General features: G+C 44.3%; 1 protein-coding gene across 2 annotated transcripts in view; it reads left to right on the top strand.

The window, feature by feature from the left end:
• INSR (insulin receptor) overlaps positions 1-18678 on the top strand; it is a 155826-nt gene that overhangs the window by 949 nt on the left and 136199 nt on the right. For both annotated transcript variants that reach the window (XM_004477162.5, XM_004477163.5), the window contains exon 2: positions 16977-17528. In XM_004477162.5, the coding sequence (XP_004477219.1) occupies positions 16977-17528 (552 nt within the window). The remainder of the gene's footprint in view (positions 1-16976; positions 17529-18678) is intronic.

Here is an 18678-nt window from a genome sequence, read left to right on the forward strand (position 1 = left end):
TGGGCTTCCCAGCCCAAGGCTCTGGTCTGTTTCCCCTTGTCCCTGGTCTCTCTGGCACCTCTTGCCCCCCAGCTCTGCCCTTCATGAAGGGCTCTCCATCTGTCAGCCTTGCAGAGGGTTCTGTGGCATTGGCTGCCCCATGGGCTGCTTGCCTGGATCTCCCTGTGCTTGCAGCAGACAGAGGCAGACCCCAACCCCAGCATCGCCCTCACACCTGACAGCAGGCCTTCTGGTTGTGAGACCAGGACCAAAGAAGCATTTGAGAGTATAACTTGGGTCTCCCACCATGGGGTCTGAGGACCTGCTTTAAATAATATTGGTGGGTTTGCTTCAAATTTCTCCATAAAAGGAAATTGATCATGGATGAGGAAGGGGTCCTGGAAGGAAAGAATAGAAGCTCCCAAGTGTCCTTGGTGGTGAACGAGGTGGATGAGAAATCACAGGCTTTTGGAGCTGACAAGCTGGGTTTGCTGAGCAACTCTGCCATTTACTATCTGGGAGCCCCCCGAGTGCTGGTACACAGGAGGCACTCAGTGAAGGGTAGCAGTCGGTTTGAGTTCTTGCTAAGAAAATCCAAGATGAGTTGTTAAAACTGTGCTCGGCTTTTTGTGTGCCTTGTCCACATTCAGCCTATGTACCTGTGGTTCCCCATTCCTCTATTCTTTGTAGATCTATGCTTGGGTTTCCCGGGGTCGCTCTTTTCTGTATTTACAGCTTCCAAGGGGGTATGGGGCTTTGGTCTGTTGCAACTGTTCCTGGCACATAGGAGGTGTTCAGTGAGTATTTGTTCTTGGATGGGGCTAGGAGTAACATGAGTTGTGTGGAGGCGCTCCTGATTTTTACCTGTCGTAAGAGTAAACACTTAGCAGGCACCATTCTCCATGCTTTGCATATATAATCTCAGTTAATCCTCACTTCTGCAGGTGAGGTAGGAACCATTATCCCTTTGCATAGATGAAATTTGCCCTGGGCCACAGAGCAGACAGAGCCATGATTAGAACCCAGGCTAGTCTGGGCCCTGAGCCCTGGTTTCTTAATAATGCCTGTTCTTTCTTTACCTAGTTCCTGCCCTGGAGTAATGTTTAACAAAACATTATCCCATCAAATAAATGAGATGCAAAGAAGCCCCTGGAAAGCTTGGGTGGGTGAGTGGGGGCAAGAACGTTTCCAGAGCATTGCTTTCTAACGTCACCTAAGATGGCACTTTTTTGGCTGGGGTGGGGTGGAGGGCATCGAGTGGGATTCTCAGGAAGGAAGGGCTCTTTCTCGGAGATGTCAGTGGGGGATGTACCACCCCAGTTGACCTAGTTGTTCTGCATCGTTGTCATGGCTGCACTCAACTGGGCAGTGGCTTCCGTGTCGTTTCCATTTGGATTGGATGCTTCTGGCCAAGATTACGCATTGGCATTGCAGAGGGAGAGAATTAAGGCACCGTGGGATTACCTAAAATGAAAACCCACAGAGCTTCCTGTGGTCCAGTAATTGAGGCGTGAGATGCTTGTTTCAAGACATATCTCATTTCTCAGCTACCCCATGATGAGGGACCGTGATGCGTGTGTTTGGTAGCAAAAGGCGTCCCAGCTGCTCAGGTTTGCTAGCACTCTCAGAAGGGTTATTCCAAATCTCTGCTTCTCCCCTGGAGACCTGCCCCCCGTCCCTGTCCCACTCACTCATAGAAACCATGGGGGAGCCTCCTAAGGTGCCTACATTGATTTCCATTCCTATTTGCTTGGAGCAGGGTTTCTCAGCCCTGGCACTCTTGACGTTTAGGGCCAGTTCTTAATGGTGGGGGGTGGGGATAGGGGTGTCCTGTGCATTGTAGGATGCTGAGTCCTGGCTTCTACCCACTCAATGCCAGTAGTGCCCCTGCTCCTAGTCTTGACAACCACAATATCTCCAAGTATTGCCAAATGCCCCACCGAGGGCAAAGTTGTCCCCAGTCGGGATCGCCTGCTTTAGAGTTCGCGTCACTTTGTCTAAGACACCTACCTGGGTCCCTGCTCTCTCAGTCCAGTGATCTCCACCTGCCCAGGGACCTTTTGCCTTTCCATATCCTCCCGCACGCTGTTGCCCACCACTGACCTCTCCCGGTGGGCCCTCGCCGCCTTCATGCGCTCACCTTTCCCCCACTGCCCTGCCTACCGCGTCTGGCTTGCGTCACCACCACATCGCCTGATGGCTCTCGCTGAAGGAACCCCTCACCTCCCAATTGCATCTTCGCAGGCCTCACCTCACTTGACCTCTGGGTTTGACTGCCCACTCCCTCCTACTAGAAGGCTGAGTCCCCTGTTCCTTGTCTCCTTTGCTTCTTCCTCTAGCACCACTGAGATGTCGACCCTCTTGTCATTGATTCCTTTAGTCATCTCAATCTGAGGATGCCCTCAGCCTCTTTTATTTAAGCAGAGGCTGACTCTGACTCTTTCATCTAGGACAGGGGTCAGCAAACTGTGGCCCACGGGCCAGATTCTGCTCACTGCCTGCTTTTTATTTTTTTAATTAATTTTTTATTTTTAAAAAAGCTCTAGATTACATAAATGTTACATCAAAAATATAGGGGACCCCCCATACACTCCCCCCCACTTTCCTCCATTAACATTTTTTGCTAGTGTGGTACATTTGTTACAGTTGATGAACACATATTGAGGCACTGCTACTAACCATGGACTGTAATTTACATTATAGTTTACACTTTGCACCGCACAATTTTATAGGTTTTCACAAAATGTACAATGGCCTGTACACATCACTGCAGTGTCATGCAGGACAATTCCAATGTCTCCAAAGTACCCTATGTTACATGGATTCTTCCCTCTCCCTCCCCTAGAACCTCTGGTGGCCACTGTCTTTATAGCAATGACACAAGCTCGTCCATTGCTAGAATAATTTTAAGTCCACTGAAGGCTATAGCTGTATTCCCCCCTTATGTTTTTTCATTCCTCAGTCTTGAGGATTTTGGGGTGGTGATGCCCACTCTCTCTAATTCAGAGGGGGCTTAGATCCCATGGGGATGGATGGAACTGTCTTGCTTGCAGTTGTAGATGCTCTGTTTTTTGGGGGGAAATGCTGCCTGCTGTTGAAAATAAAGTTTTATTGGCATGCAGCCACGCCTGTTTATTTACGTCTTGTCTGTGGCTGCTTTTGCACTGTAACAGCAGAACTCAGTCGTTGCCACAGAAACCGCGTGGCCCACAACCCCCCCTCCCCCAAATATTTACTCTCTGGCCGTTTATGGAAAAAAAATTTTGTTGACCCGTGATCTGGAACAAACTTCTTGAGGGTTTATTCATCACGGCTGCCCAATAGCTTGTGTGGTCCTTGATACTTGAATGAATAAAGCTAAAGGAAACACCCAGGGATGCTGTGTTTTTCTCTTTATAGAGCAAGACATATTAAAGAAACACCATTCACTGAGCTGCGTTTATCAGTTCCAAGGAGAAGATAAGTGATGTTTCCTTGTTAGCTGTGCGTGTGACCTTAGGATTTATTTATTTAAACAGTCTCCTTGGCCTTGAATGAGGATTCCGTACTATCAGCTCTGTCTCTAGAACCTAAAAGGAAGTTCAATCTGCTAAGAGGTCTTCTCTCAAGACCCCTCATGTTTATTTCTATTAATAATACATCCAGGGTGGCCTGATTTATATTTTGCAATTGGATCATATTTTTGATTGTTCAGTGAAAATAATGGCAAGTAATGCATTCTCAGTGGGAAAAAAATGACAAAAGCAGAAAGAGGAAAAAGCAAAAGTTCTCTTTACTAAACCCCTCCTACTCTAGAAATGACCATATTTTCATATTATTATATGATATACAATACATATATTAAAATATATATTATCATTTTATCAGTGTGGTCTCTGTTTAACATTTAAAACATTTTAATTTTTTTGTATTATGCAGTAAAATTGACCTTTTCTTCTGGTGTCCAGTTTTATGCGTTTTAACCTATTTATAGAGCTTTGTGACCATTCCCACAAGCAAGATACAAAACTGTCCCATCACCGCCCTAAACTCCCTTGGCATGTCCCTTTATCATTACATCCTCTCCCACCCCTAACTTCTGGCAACCACTGATGGGGTCTCCCACCCTATAGTTTTCTCTAGATTTTGAAAAATACCTTATAATTGGATTACTCTTCCTAAAACTGAAAATTTTTAATTTAAGTGGGTGGTTTCCTATCACCGTGGTTTAAAATCTGTGAATCTGGGCTTATCATTTTCCAGTCTTTGGAACACGTATGCCTTTTTGTCTTGTTTTTATCTGTCTGCATATTCTTAGTGACCTCTTAGAAAGTTCACAAGATGTTACAAAATCTTGGAACATTCATGAGATGCTACAAAATTCTGTGTCTCTGCTCACCTCGGGGCCAAGGTGCTCTGTCATGGCTTTTGGGATTTTTGAAACATATTTTGTTTCTAGCAGAGCACGACTTGTTCTGCATTGCCAAGTGAAGACTAGAAATACATTCCACCAGGAGTGCAAGGCAGGAGTCTTAGGATTCCAATTTGATTTCAAATCTGCCTTTCTCAACTGATTTCTTAAGGGAATGGTTTCTTATCAGGTTTATGTAGAAGCCCCTGTCTTGTGTGTAGGAATGACAGCCTGCTGCCAGGAGATTCTTGTTTCTCCTCTTTGCCTTCGTGGAAATGTGGAAAGTGTTGATACTACCCAAAAACTGTGTGTGTTGGCAGTGCGGAAAAAGGTAGTGGCTGGACAGAAAGTGAGTAGGTCATTGTTTTTCGACTGCCTTTCTGTAATTCCTTGTTACCAACCTGTTCTCAGGGTTGCATTCTTTATCCCAGAGCAGGCTGCTTTCTAACAGAAACACGCCTTACTTGTTATATGCGGTTGCATTGTATCAAATATAAGCGGTTGCATTGTATCAACGCCACCTGCTACTGTTTTACAAAGTGCTTTTTCGTCTGGCACAACTTCTTTTGGTTTTTCTTCCCTTGTTCCAGTGTCTTCTCTGGGATCCCTCTGCCCTCCTCTGTATAAATGAGGGGGTCAGACTCCCTTTCGGCCTTGTGATGTGACGTGTGATGTGGTTATGCGAACAAAACTGTATTGTTACCTAGATGTTTCTGAGCTTTGTGAGCTGCACCAGGCAAGCACACGAAAGGCGTTGGTGTCGGAGTGTGACTGGGGGGCAGTGGCCTTTTCTCTAGGTCCCTGTCCTTAAATATTGTGCTCCGTGGAGCCCTTCTTCCTAATCTTTTCTCCTTTCAGTTGTCCCCCCACCTGCCTTTCCTGATAACATCACCCCTTGTCACTGCTTCCACCAGCATCCGTCTCCCTCCCCGGCTTCAGACCCACATCTTCCCAGCACCCACCGAGCCCATACCCCTGCACATCCCATAGCCCACCCTCCCAAACTCCTCACTCCCCAGTCTGTGCTGCCACTCACCCCCCCAAACTCTCCTGGCTTCTCCCGGTTTGCTAACGGCCCTCCTCACTTCTTTCCTTCCCTTCTACCTCCCCTTGGGTACCGTGCAAGCCTGGTCGATGCTACTTCCTCAGCGTCTCTTAAGTCTTGCCCCTTCTTGCACCCAGGCCCCTGACCTCTTTCCCCTAGACCACGTCTTCGCAGGGGTTCCAGCGTGACTCCCTCTAGAACCTTCTCCATTCTGCCTGCAAAGGGGGTTTCCTGGTTTCCCTGCTTTGGTCCTTCCACAGCTATCAGCTAAGCCCCTTCCCTGGGCTCAAGAGCCTGGCTGCAGCTGCGGGCAACTTCACCTCCTTCTCCTGGCAGCTCTTGCCGTGCAGAGGCTGCAGTTCCTTGGAGTTCCCTGGACCCCATCTTTGCATGTACTTCCTGTGTCTAAAAGCCCTTCTTTCTCCTTGTCCTCCATGGACACCTGCTTCTTCCTCCACAGCACCAGGACGGAGGCTCCTTTCCTTCCCCTCCTCTCTTCCACATCCCGTGCCGCCTTCTTCCCTTCCAGTACCAACTCGGGTTCCCTGTCTGGGTGCCCATCAGGTGGGCGGTTGAAGCGGACGTGTTCTGGTGAACTGTCGACTACTTGGGTAAATGAAATCACTCTCTACGTGTGGGTTGGTGAGTGTTACCCTTCCTGAAAATAGCATTTGCAGTAACCCAAGCAGGTGTATGTATTTGATTTCCCGCCCTTCTTCTGTACATAAATGATAGCATAGCACAACCCTGGCCCGCCCCTTGCTGTTTCCTGTTCGCAGCACTCCTGGAGGCCTTCTCGGCTCACATGTAAGGGACGTCCTTGTTCCTTTTTTTGCAACTGCAGAGTATTCCATTATAGCAGGGGGCAGTGAACCAAGACCCCTCGGGCCCTGCCTGTGTTCTGTCCCCTGACCTAGGAATGGTACTTACATTTTGAAGTAGTCAGAGAAAGCTCAGATGATCCTTTCATGCTGCATGAAACTTACAGGGAATTAAAATTTCCTCCTCTCTAAAGCTTTATTGGAGCAGAGCCACGCCCACTCATTTATGGGTTGTCTTCGGCGGCTTTTGCACGATATGGGCAAGCATTGAACTGTAGTGACGGAGACTGCGCGGCCCCCCAAAGGGGAAACATTTACCACCTGGCCCTTGATAGTATTTTAAAAGTTTGGACGTGCATAACCTCATTAGACCACAGATCACTGGGTCCTCCCCTTAGAGTGTCTAATTCAGTAGGTCTGGGGCAGGGGCCTGAGAATCTGCATTTCTAACAAGCTTCCAGGTGATCCTGGCTCTTGAACTCCGTTTTGGGAAACTACCCATTGCCTGGAGGGACCGTAATTGATTTGAGCCTTTGCTTGTGGATGGACAGCTGTGCTGCTTCCAGTCTTGTGCCATCCTAGCGCTGCCTTGAATTGCACTTGTGGAAGCAGACCCCTAGGTTCCCTGAACAGGAATTGCTGGCGTCATGGGAATCTGTGTTTATGCAATTGCATCTCCTAGAGGTTTCATACCTCACCCTCTCAACCCACCCCACCCCACTCCATGGTCTGCAGAGGTTTCCCAGGCTTCCTCTGGACTCTTACACCTTGTGGAGCTGCCTTCCCCAGCTATTTTCTCTGCTTCCTTCTCCTCACTCCTCCCTCGCCTCCTGTGTTCCTCCACACTCATCCCCCCAACTATTTTATCTCCCCCCTCCCCTAGCTTGCCATTTATAAGCCAGCACACTCAGGAGTGTAATACCATGAAAACCAAAGCCCAGAGAGGCTAAGTAACTAGCCCAACATCACACAGCTGCCAAATGGCAAACCTGAGATTTGCACCCAGGCCGCCTGGCCTTGGATCTGTGCAGTTAATCACTTTGCTACTTTGTCTTAACTCTGATGGCAGCTTGTCTCAGTTATTTAGGTGCCTCTGTCCCCGACCTCCTCGAAGACTGCAGCCTTTCTTATTTGCTGCTCCCCTATGCCGAATGTGATGTGTGGCACACAGGGGTGCCCAGTAGGTGTTTGTTGAAGGGAGGAAGAAATGATTTCCACATGGCTGTGTTTCTGGTTGCAGAATCTGCGTTAGAATCCAGATCTCCCAGTGCTGCTCCTTTTCTTCTCCTTTGTGGAAGTCTGTGCTGAGAGCCATTTCTTTGGGTAGGGAGGGAATCTTAAGGGAATCTGCTATACCCCATTGTGCCCACATTCTAATTTCTGAAGGTGATAAATCTGGGAATGGGTTCACACAGTTTGGAGAGGAGAACTTATGTGTACGTGGACAGCCACCAGTTCTCATCAGTTCTGCATAGCTCTTAGGCAATTACCATTATTTACAGGTGAGGAAACAGGCCCACAGAGGCTGAGGACGTGACCCAGGCTAGCACTGCAGTCAGATGCTGGAGCTGGGGTGGGAATCCAGCTCTGCTGGGTTTCCGGTGTGTTCTGAAGCTGGTACTGGTGGTGGCCCGACCCCTGAGCTCAGAGCTTGTTGGGGCAGGACCACCTGAATTTAGCATGAAGTGGTTTTAAGACTGGAAAGAATGCAGAGAGGAACGTGCGGGCCCCAGGGTAGATCACCAGGGAGTATTTTAAGAACACTGCAGCTAAGGAACGAGGCCATTCAGGATTGGGGAAAAAAGAGTGTAGAAAATCTTAGCACTGTAAAGGATTTAAAAAATCAGCTAGACACCTCCTGCACTGCCCCTCAGCGCTTCCCCTCTGCTGTTTTCTTGGTGGAGAGAAACCAGGGCAGCGGTAGCACTTTCCAAGACGGCTTTCCTGCTGGCCTTTCCTTCTGGAAAATTCTCAGATTCCTCTGGTCAAAGGGGAATGTTAGACCAGCGATAGAATTTTCTGCTTCGATGGAAATATTCTCTATCTGTGTTATCTAGTGCATCAGCCACTAGTCCCATGTGGCTACTGAACTCTTGAACTGTGGTCAGTGTGACTGAGGAGCTCAATTTTAAATTTTATTTACCATTTATTTAAATTTAAAAATCCAATGCTCAATTCAGGGATTGGAAAAATTTTTAGTATGTTTGGAACAACTTTGGGTATGTGAATCTGTGATTTGACTGTCCATTTTATGAGAGCTAAATACAGATTAACTATTTCCATTGAGAATCTGATTTCTGAATTGCAATGTACTACAAGTGCAAAATATACACTGTGTTTTGAAGACTGTATGATAGAAATTCTGTAGGGCATCCCATGAATACTTTAAAATATTGATTGCATATTGAAATGATATTTATGAATATGTTGTGCTAAATACAATATATTTAATTTTACCTGTTTCTTTTCACCTTTGTAAAGAAAATGTAAAATTCCTATGTGGCTTGCATTATATTTCTATTAGACTATGCTTCTTTAGATCCTATACTCCCTGGTCATCCACAGGGATAAGCTCTCATTTGCCATCATCCTTGATCTTAAAACGAAGTAGGTAGAACTGAATAATTCATACTGTACTGTTTGTTTAGTTGTGGCATCACCTCTGAGAAGCCTTCCTTGATTAACCTGAACTGAGTTAAATTGCTCATTTTTATTCTCTCTTCAGTCCCTGAAGCTCTTTGGTGGCATCTTCCTCAGTTGTATTTTAAATTGATTTAACTAGTTACTTAGCGTCTGCTTGGAACTATGAGATCTTGGCTGGCATCTGTCTTATCCAGCATGGAACATGTGCTTAGTGGATATTTGCTGAAGTAGTGAATTGATGATACTCTCTTTAACCAGCTTTCTCCAGGTTGTCACTGCCTGAAATTGATTTCATTGTTTCTTTACTTTCTTTGCATTCACCAACTTCTTCATTAGGCATATGTGTGTGTGTATAACATTATTTTTAGATGACAGAAAAGTTACATAAAAAATATAGGGGATTCCTATGTAACCCTTCTCTTCCCCCTCCTACATTTTACCCTATTAATAACTCTTACAGTAGTGTGGTACATTTGTTACAATTGATGAACTGATCTTGAAGCATTACTACTAGCCAAGGTCTTTAAATTATAGTTAACACTTTGCACCATACAGTTTTATAAGTTTTGACAAAATGTATAATGGTCTCTCTCCACCATTGCCATATCATGTAGAATGGTTCCAATGCCCTAAAAATGCCTTGCGTTCCACCTATTCTTCTCTCCCCCATCCCCAAGAACTTCTGGTAACCACTCTCTTTATGTTGAAGTTCTTCTGTTACTATACTACTACTGTCTACTTTAGTCCTGATTGCATTCCCTTACCCCTTTTATTTGAACCTATAATTAGTGCTATACTTGATGAATATATGTCCTAGAGACTTAAATCGTTGGTTGCTTCATATGCCGGTTGAGCTCTGAAACTCAGCAGAGTTGTAGCCAACACCTACTCTCCAGTCCATTGGACTTGCCCAGAGCAACTAACAAATAGATGATGGTGGACAACTCACATCCCCAAACATGAAGAGTATCTGCAACTGCAAGCAAAGCACTTCCTTCCATCTGCCCCGTGATATATAAGCTCCCTCCCAATCTGAAGCAGAGTGGGCAACATCATCCCAAAAGCCTGACAATTAAGGAATAAACAAACATAAGGGAAAATCATTAGGCATATTTTTGAAAGAACAAAGAGTAAAATTGTAACATGTACAACTCAGCCTGTGTGGGTCTCGATTTGCTTGTCTCAAAAATGGGAATAGAAATGGGACTTCCTTTTGGGCTTATTTTTAAAATAATTCCTGGGTCTAGAGGGACGAATAACCATGTGCTACTTAGTAAAATCTGGGAAGCATGCTTCCCTTCCTACCCAGAGTTACTAAAGCCAGTAGGAGACTCTGCATCCAATTCTGGCCCCGTTTCTAACATCCGCTGGCTGTTTTCTGTCCCAACAGTCAATTGCTCTATTGTCTTATAGTAATAGGGACATGAACAGATTTAATGAGTTAAGAATTAGAGTCATGGAGATTAAAACAAAACAAAACAAAAAAAGCAATTCTTTATGGTTCCTAAAATTATAGCCATTTAACCTTTTTATAACATCTTTATTGAGATATAATTCACATACCATACTATTCACACATTTAAAGTGCACAGTTCGGTGACTTTTAGTACATTCATGGAGTTGTGCAATCATCACCACATTAATTTTAGAACATTTTATCACCCCCAAAAGAAATCCTGTACCTGTTAGCAGTCACTTCTCATTTCCCCCAAACCTCACCCACCCACCCCCAGCCCTGGGCAACAGCTAATCTGCTTTCTCTTTCATTGGATCTGCGTGTTCTGGACATTTCCTATAAATGGAATCATATAATATGTGATATTTTATGTCTGACTTCTTTCACTCTGGAAATATTTTTAAGGCATGTATCAAAGCGTCATTTCTTTTTACTGAGGAAAAATTCACATAACATAAAACTAACCTTTTGAAAATGAAAATTCAGTGGCATTTTGTACATTCACAATGTTGTACAACCAATAATTTATCTAGTTTCAAAACATTTTCATCATCCCGAAAGGAAACCCCATGTCCATTAAGCAGTTTCTCCCTTATTTCCCCCTCTTCCCAAACCCTGGCAACCACTAATCTGCTTCTGTTGCTATGATTTACCTATTCTGGATGTTTCAAATAAACAAAATCATCTAATAGGTGACCTTTTGCATCTGTTTTCTTTCACTTAGCATGATGTTTTCGCGATTCAGCCATGTCGTACCATGTATCATCAGTACTTAATTCCTTTTAATGGCCGAATAGTATTCTATTGCATGGATGTTCTAGTTTATCCATTCCTCGGTTGAAGGACATTTGGTGTTTGATTCTACTTGTTAGCTACTGCAAATAGTGCTGCTATGATTGTGTTCAAACTTTTGCATGGATATATATTTTCTCTTCTCTTGGGTAGATACACAGGAGTAGAATTGTCAGGTGTTTTAGTTTCCTGGCTGCTAAACCATATACCTTTCAATGGGTTGGCGTGACAAGAGGGATTGACTGGTTGGCTAGAAGGCTTGCTTCTTCGCCTGTCCATTTCTTCAGGTTGGCTGGCAATCTCTGGAGTTCCTTGGCTTTTCCATCACATGGCGATGTGCATGGTGGAGTCTTCTCCTTTCTCCCTTGGGTTCCTTTGACTTCCAGCTTCTGGATGCTCCCTATGGTATCTCTCTGTGTCCAATTTACTTTGCTTGTAAGGACATCAGCCATATTGGCCCACCCTCAAGTCTGGGCCAACCTTAACCAATATTATCTTCAAAGGTCCTATTTACCTTGGACTCACAGCCACTAGTCACTTGGGACCTGAACGTGCCTTTTGTGGGTGAAATGACTCAAGCCCCAACACTGGGTCATGTGGTACTTCTATGATTACTTTTTCAGGAGCTGCCAAACTGTATTCCGCTGTTTTCCATAGTGGCTGAACTTGTTTTACATTCCTTTCAGGAATGTATGAGGTTTCTCTTTTCTCTACATCCTTGTTAGCCCTGTTTTTGTCCATCTTTTAAAATTTTAGCCATTCTAGTGATTGTGAAGTGGTATTAATGTCACTTCGTGGTTTTGACTTGCGTTTCCCTAATGATTTATGACTGTGAACCTCTTTTCATGTTTGTTTGCCATTTGTCTATATTGTTTGGAGACATGTCTATACAAGTCCTTTGTCCATTTTTTAGTTGGTTTGTTAACCTTTTTGTTGTTGAATTTTAAGTGTTCTTTGTATGTTCTGCATACTAGATCCTTATCTAGATACTAGATACATGATTTGCAAATGTTTTCTCCCATTCTGTAGATTGTCTTTTTGCTTTCTTGATAATGACGTTTGATACACAAACAGGTGGACTGGGGGAAAGTGTAAACTATAATGTAAACCATTATCCATGTGGTGCAGCAGTGCTCAAAAATGTATTCACCAAATACAATGAATGTCCCATGATTGTTGATATGGGAGAAGTGGGATGAGGGGGGTGGGGGGGTACATAGGGATCTCATATTTTTTTTAATGTAACATTAAAAAAATTTTTTTTGATGAAGTTCCACTCTATTTTTTTTCCTTTGCTGGTTATATTTTTGGTGTCATATCTAAGACTTCATTGCCAAATCCAAGGTCATGAAGATTTACTCTCTGTTTCCTTCCAGTTTTATAGCTTTAGCTCTTACATTTAGGTCAATCTATTTTGAGTTAGTTTTTGTATATGGTGTGAGGTAGGGTTGCAACTTCATTCTTTTTCATTTGGCTATCCAGTTGTCCCAGTACCATTTGTTGAAGAAACTTTTCTTTCCCCATTGAATGGTTTTTGTACCCTTGTTGAAAATCAATTGGTCATAGATGTATGGGTTTACTTCTGGACTCTTATTTCTATTTCATTGATCTATATGTCTATCCTTATGCCAGTAACACACTGTTTTAATTAATGTAGCTTTGTAGTAAGTTCTGAAATCAGGAAATGTGAGTCCTCCAAATTTGTTCTTCCTTTTCAAGAATGTTTTAGCTATTTAGAATGCCCTTTGCCATTCGATATGAATTTGAGCATCAGTTTTCCTTTCTGCAAAAAATGCTGTTAGAATTTTCATAGGGATTATACTGAATCTATAGGTTGTTTTGAGAGTATTGTAATTTTTCGATGTTGTCATCCAGATCATGAGAATGGAAATTTTTTTTCCATTTTTTAGGTCTTATTTAATTTTTTTCAGCAGTGTTTTGTAGTTTTCAGTATACAAGTCAAATTTATTCCTAGGTATTTTATTTTTTTAGATGCTATTATAAATTGAATTGTTCTCTTAATTTCCTTTTTGGATTTTTTGTTGCTGATACACAGAAATACAGTTGATTTTTGAGTGTTGATCTTGTGCACTGCAACTTTGCTGAAATCATTTATTTGCTCTAGTAATTTTGATGATTCTTTGGGATTTTCTATATATAAGATCATGTCATCTGCAAATAGAGATAGTTTGTCATTTCTTTTTATTACCAAGTAATATTCCATTGTATGGATTTACCACATTTTGTTTAATTATTCCTTCATTGTTTCCTTTTTTGCTATTAAAATAAACATTTGTGTACAAGGTTTTTTTGTTTTTTGTTTTTTTTTGTGGACATATATTTTCATTTCTCTTGGATATATACCTAGCAGTGGAATTGCTGGGCCATAAAAAATTCTGTGTTTAACTTTTGAGGATCTGCCTTTTGTCTGACGTGGCTGAACATTACATGCCCATGAGCAATATTTGAATGTTTCTCTATATCCTTGCAATACTTGTTATTGTTGTCTTTTTAATTTTAGCCATTCTAGTGACTGGAAGTAGAATCTCACTGTAGGTTGAATTTGCATTTCTCTTTTCCATATCTGATTGTGGTCCTGCCTCAGCTTGGGGAGGATGGTGGGCAGGTGTTCTTGGTGCCCCCAGCGATTTCATGTATGTCTTCATGTGTGTGTACGTGTATATGAAATACAGAGTGTGAAACCCAGGTTTGTGGAACCCAGAGCTGTGGCTGAGCCTAAACTTTGCTACTACCTTGCCAAATAAAATACAGGATTCCCAGTTAAATTTGAATTTCAGATAAATAACAAATACATATTTTTAAAGAATCAGTGTGTCCCAAAGATTGCATGGACATACTGATCCTAAAAAAAATAATTGTTGATCTGAAGTTCAAATCTGGCAGCCCTACCTGCCCCTGGTGTGGGGAATGTCCTCAGACAGAAGGCTTCCAGTTTTCTCACCTGGAGGGTGGGGATGGGGTAAACTGCAGGTATTAGTGTTGAGATCTCTGTAATTGGGTGCTGTTGATGTTTCCAGGGCTGGAAGCCTAGGCTGGGCTCCCCAGTTAGCAGAGTATGTGGGGCTGGACCTGGCATCCTCATCCCCCTGAAGCTGCCTCCAGCCTGGGCTTGGCATCTGTGGTACCCATGCTCAGTGCAGACCCAGGGTAGTGAGTGGCAAGGAGTTGCTGGTGTGTTGGGAGCTGGGCACCGGGGTTTTCCCACAGCTTCTTAGTGAAGGTGTTTGTGTATGTGCATGCACGTGTCATTTTCCTTGATTTGGTTTAATCTGTTCTGTTCAGAATGTGGTCCAGGAATATTGTTGCTTTGTTTCTCTCAATTGTTTGTATTGCCGTTTTCTAATGTGTGCTCCTTTCGCAAGTCACTCTCAGGGAAGGTTTTAAGGAGGACTTACTGGTGTTATTCTTTAGAACAGTCTGTTTGCTTCAAACATATTGGGGTGAGTTTTAGTGCCGTGGAAAGAAAGAAGTAGGGATTGTGTACTGAAACTTATCTTCTAGGCCCTGTGCTGAGTGCTGTGTTTGTGTGCGTGTGCATGCGTGTTGGGCATAGGGGAGCAGTCTAAGTAGCATAACTCTGATAAATATTAACTAGAGTATGGGGGTTACAAGGAGAAGAGAGGGACCAAAATAGGTGTTCGGAAGAGAGGAAATCAGGGAAGGCTGCCTGGAGGCAGTGGCATTTGAACTGGATTGAAGGATGGGCTGGATTTAGAAAGAGGGAACTGAGGTATAAAGGGCTTTCCTGACCAAAGGAGCTAGGACTGCTCTGTCCCATCCAGAACTTACAAACCACATGTGGGTATTTAAATTTAAATAAATTAAAACTAAATAAAATTGAATATTCAGTCCCTCACTCTCACTAGCCCACATTTCAGGTGCTCCAGAGGCATCAAGGGCTAGTGGCTGCCATATTGGACAGTGTAGATAAAGACTGTTTCTTCCAGAAAGTTCTGTTGGACAGCGCTGGACTAGGGTGGGGGGCCCACAAAACTATAGCCATAGGCAAAAAGATGGCCCATTGCCAGTTTTTGTTAATAGAGTTTTATTGGAGCACAGGTATACCCAGCCCTCTACAAGTTGGCCATGGCGGCTTTCCTGCGGCAGCGGCAGCATGAAACAGTGTGATGGAGACTGTATGGCCAGCAAAAAAGAGACCATTTACTACCTGGGCCTTTATAGGCAAATTTGCTGACTCCTCATCTAGGGGGATGAAGGCACAGCTCCCAGAGATGAGTGTGGTAGGTTTTGGAGAATAAACAACAGAATAACTGACATTAATTGGGCACCCACTGTATTCCAGGGACTGCTTGAGTGCCTTTCTCGTATTAGTTCATCCTCCCACCCCCCATAGATCGTGTTACAGAGAAGAAGTGGAGCCTTTGACTTGTGCGAGCATGGTGGGCAGGCTTGTTCAGCTGCAGTGTCCATGTGGTGCTGGGGAGAGAGGAGGCAGAACTCTGAGGGCCGTGAGGGGGCAGTGCAGGGAAGGGGGAGCCATGGAGGGTGTTGGAGGTGGGGAGGGCCCACCTTCTGGAGAAGGGGCCTGTGGGATGTTTGTGCAGGGGCGATCAGGCTGGCTGGGGAGCCCTTGCCCCACCCAGGTAAGAGGTAATTAGGCCTTGACTGCAGGTCAGGAGGGCAGTTCCGGAATGAAAGCCCGCAGGGTGGGAAAATGGACAAAACAAATAAATTAAGCTCTCCTTGTCCCGTTTCTTATGTGGGCAGCTTTAGCCCCATAAATCATTTCCTGAAGATCTTTACCTTTGACGTCTGGGGGACAGCTCCCCTTTCTCCTTCTGCACCTGCTGTGTTACTCAATGCTCTTTGAAATCCCATTGTCTCAATTGCATCATATTACACGCGATTATTTTAAGGCTCCTAACAGGTACTGCCAAAGGGATATTTTCTTTGCCTTTTGAAAACAATTGCTTAGGTCTGGAAACTTTACATCAAAAGTCACTGGTCAGGATTGGTTCTGGAATTTGCAGGGCCCCGTTGCAAAATGAAAATGGGGAGTCTCTTGTTGAAAAACGATTAAAGATTTCAAAATAGTTGCATTCATTTCCTTCTAGGCCTCACCAGAAGCACCTTTAGTGTCTACATTTCTACCAGCCGTCTCTTCGAGACAGTCTAAGCTTTTCTATCATGTGCCTCAAAATTCTTCCAGTTTCTACCCATTAACCCAATTGCAAAGACATTACTTGCAGATTTTTAGGCAGTTGGTATAATAGCACCCAATCCTGGTATCCAACTCTATCATTCAGGTTCTCTGAAAAACAGAACCATTAGAATAATATTCATATCTATCAATCTCTATTTAGATGTGTACAGAGAGATTTATTTTGAGGGGTTGTAGGCACTGGCAAACCCAAAATCCATAGGAAACTCAGGCAGGAGTTGATACTGCAGTTCTAAGCCTGCAATCTGCAGGGCAGGCAGCGGCAGGCTGGAAACCCCGGCTGTAGCTGATGCAGCAATCTGAAGGCAGAATTTCTTACTGTCTGGCAAACCTCTTAAGGCCTTCAGCTGATTGGAGAAGGCCTGTCCCCATTTTTGAGGATAATCTCCTTTACCTCAGGTCAGCCGATGGTAGACGTTAACCATCACAGCCACACCTAGATTATCATTCCATTCAATAACATGTAAGACTGCCCATCACAAGGTTGGAAACAAAGCTTTAAACCACGTGTGGCCCTTCTGGGCATGAGGCCTCATGTGGCTGCAGGGACCTCACAGCCATGAAGCTGGCTCTGCTGCTAATTCTTACAGCCCCACTGTGGCGTGTCTGCTTACCTGTGTTGCATTTCCCTTTCTTTTCACCTCTAGTGTGCCCTGGCATGGACATTCGGAACAACCTCACCCGGCTGCATGAGCTGGAGAACTGTTCGGTCATCGAAGGACATTTGCAGATACTGCTGATGTTCAAAACGAGGCCTGAAGATTTCCGGGACCTCAGTTTCCCCAAACTCATAATGATCACCGATTACTTGCTGCTCTTCCGGGTCTATGGGCTGGAGAGCCTGAAGGACCTGTTCCCCAACCTCACGGTCATCCGGGGCTCACGCTTGTTCTTTAACTATGCTCTGGTCATCTTCGAGATGGTCCACCTGAAGGAGCTCGGACTCTATAGCCTGATGAACATCACCCGCGGCTCCGTCCGCATCGAGAAGAACAACGAGCTCTGCTACCTGGCCACCATTGACTGGTCGCGCATCCTGGACTCCGTGGAGGATAATTACATCGTGCTGAACAAAGATGACAACGAGGAATGTGGGGACATCTGCCCGGGTACTGCAAAGGGCAAGACCAACTGCCCTGCCACTGTTATCAATGGGCAGTTTGTTGAGCGGTGTTGGACCCACAGCCATTGCCAGAAAGGTACACGGGGGATGCGGGGTTCTAAGAGGTTTCCCGTGCGTCCTTCTAACAGGCTCAGCCCTTAGGTGGGGGAGGGGGAGCAGGAGCCTGGGACTTTTGGACACACGGCGTCATTTACTATACCAGGGGTTGGCAGTTTTTTTTCTGTAAGGGCTCAAATGGTAGAGACTTTAGTCTTTACGGGGCATTGGGTCTCTCTTGCCAGGACTCAACTCTGCCATTATAGCTGGAAAGCAGCCAAAGAACACATAAACAAATGAGCCTGGCTGTGTTTCAATAAAATTTCATTTACAAAAACGAGTGGTGGGCCAGATTTCGCCCATGGGCCATAGTATGTCAATTCCTGTGCTAGACAGTTGAATGTTCCTCTTGCTTGGGAGAGGGCTAGGAGTGAAAGAGTATGGACTTTTTCTTTTCTTTTTTTTAGAATTCCCCTGTGTTTTTTTGTTTGTTTGTTTGACCCACCTTCCCCATGGATCCCTTGTGTCTGTTTTTCTCATTTTTTGTTTTGTTTTGTTTTGTTTTTGCTTGTTGTCTGCTCATTGTTTGTTTCTTCTTTTCGGAAGTACTGGGAAACCAATCTGGGACCTTCTGTGTGGGAAGCGGGCACCCAACTACTTGAGCCACATCTGCTTCCTGCTTGTTTTTTTCTTTTGTTTTTTTATTTTTGCTCACTGTCTGCTCTTTGTCTTGCTTATTGTTTGTTTGTTGGTTTTTGCTTGTTGCTTTTTTGCTCCATGTCTGTCTTCTTTAGGAGGTTCCAGGAATCAAACCTGGGACCTCATGTAGGAGGTGGGCGCCCAACTGCCTGAGCCACATCTGCTCCTGGACTTTTTCTTTTAACAAGCTTATCTCTTATCTGATTACAGAAGTAAAATAGTTTATGACAGGCATTTGGAAAAGCATAGAAATATATAAAGGAAAAACCCAAAACATCAATTATTATTCCACAGTTAAAATTGCTTGATACTGAAGAGCAGATATAGCTCAAATGGTTGAGTGCCTGCTTCCCATGTATGAGGTCCTGGGTTCAATCCCCAATATCTCCTAAAGACAAACAAAAACAAAACAAATGAAAAAACCAACTCTCATTGGGGAGTGGATGTAGCTCAGTGGTTGAGTGCCTGCTTCCCATGTATGAGGTCCTGGG

The sequence above is a fragment of the Dasypus novemcinctus genome, chromosome 19, assembly GCF_030445035.2.
Source record: "Dasypus novemcinctus isolate mDasNov1 chromosome 19, mDasNov1.1.hap2, whole genome shotgun sequence".
NCBI lineage: Eukaryota > Metazoa > Chordata > Mammalia > Cingulata > Dasypodidae > Dasypus > Dasypus novemcinctus.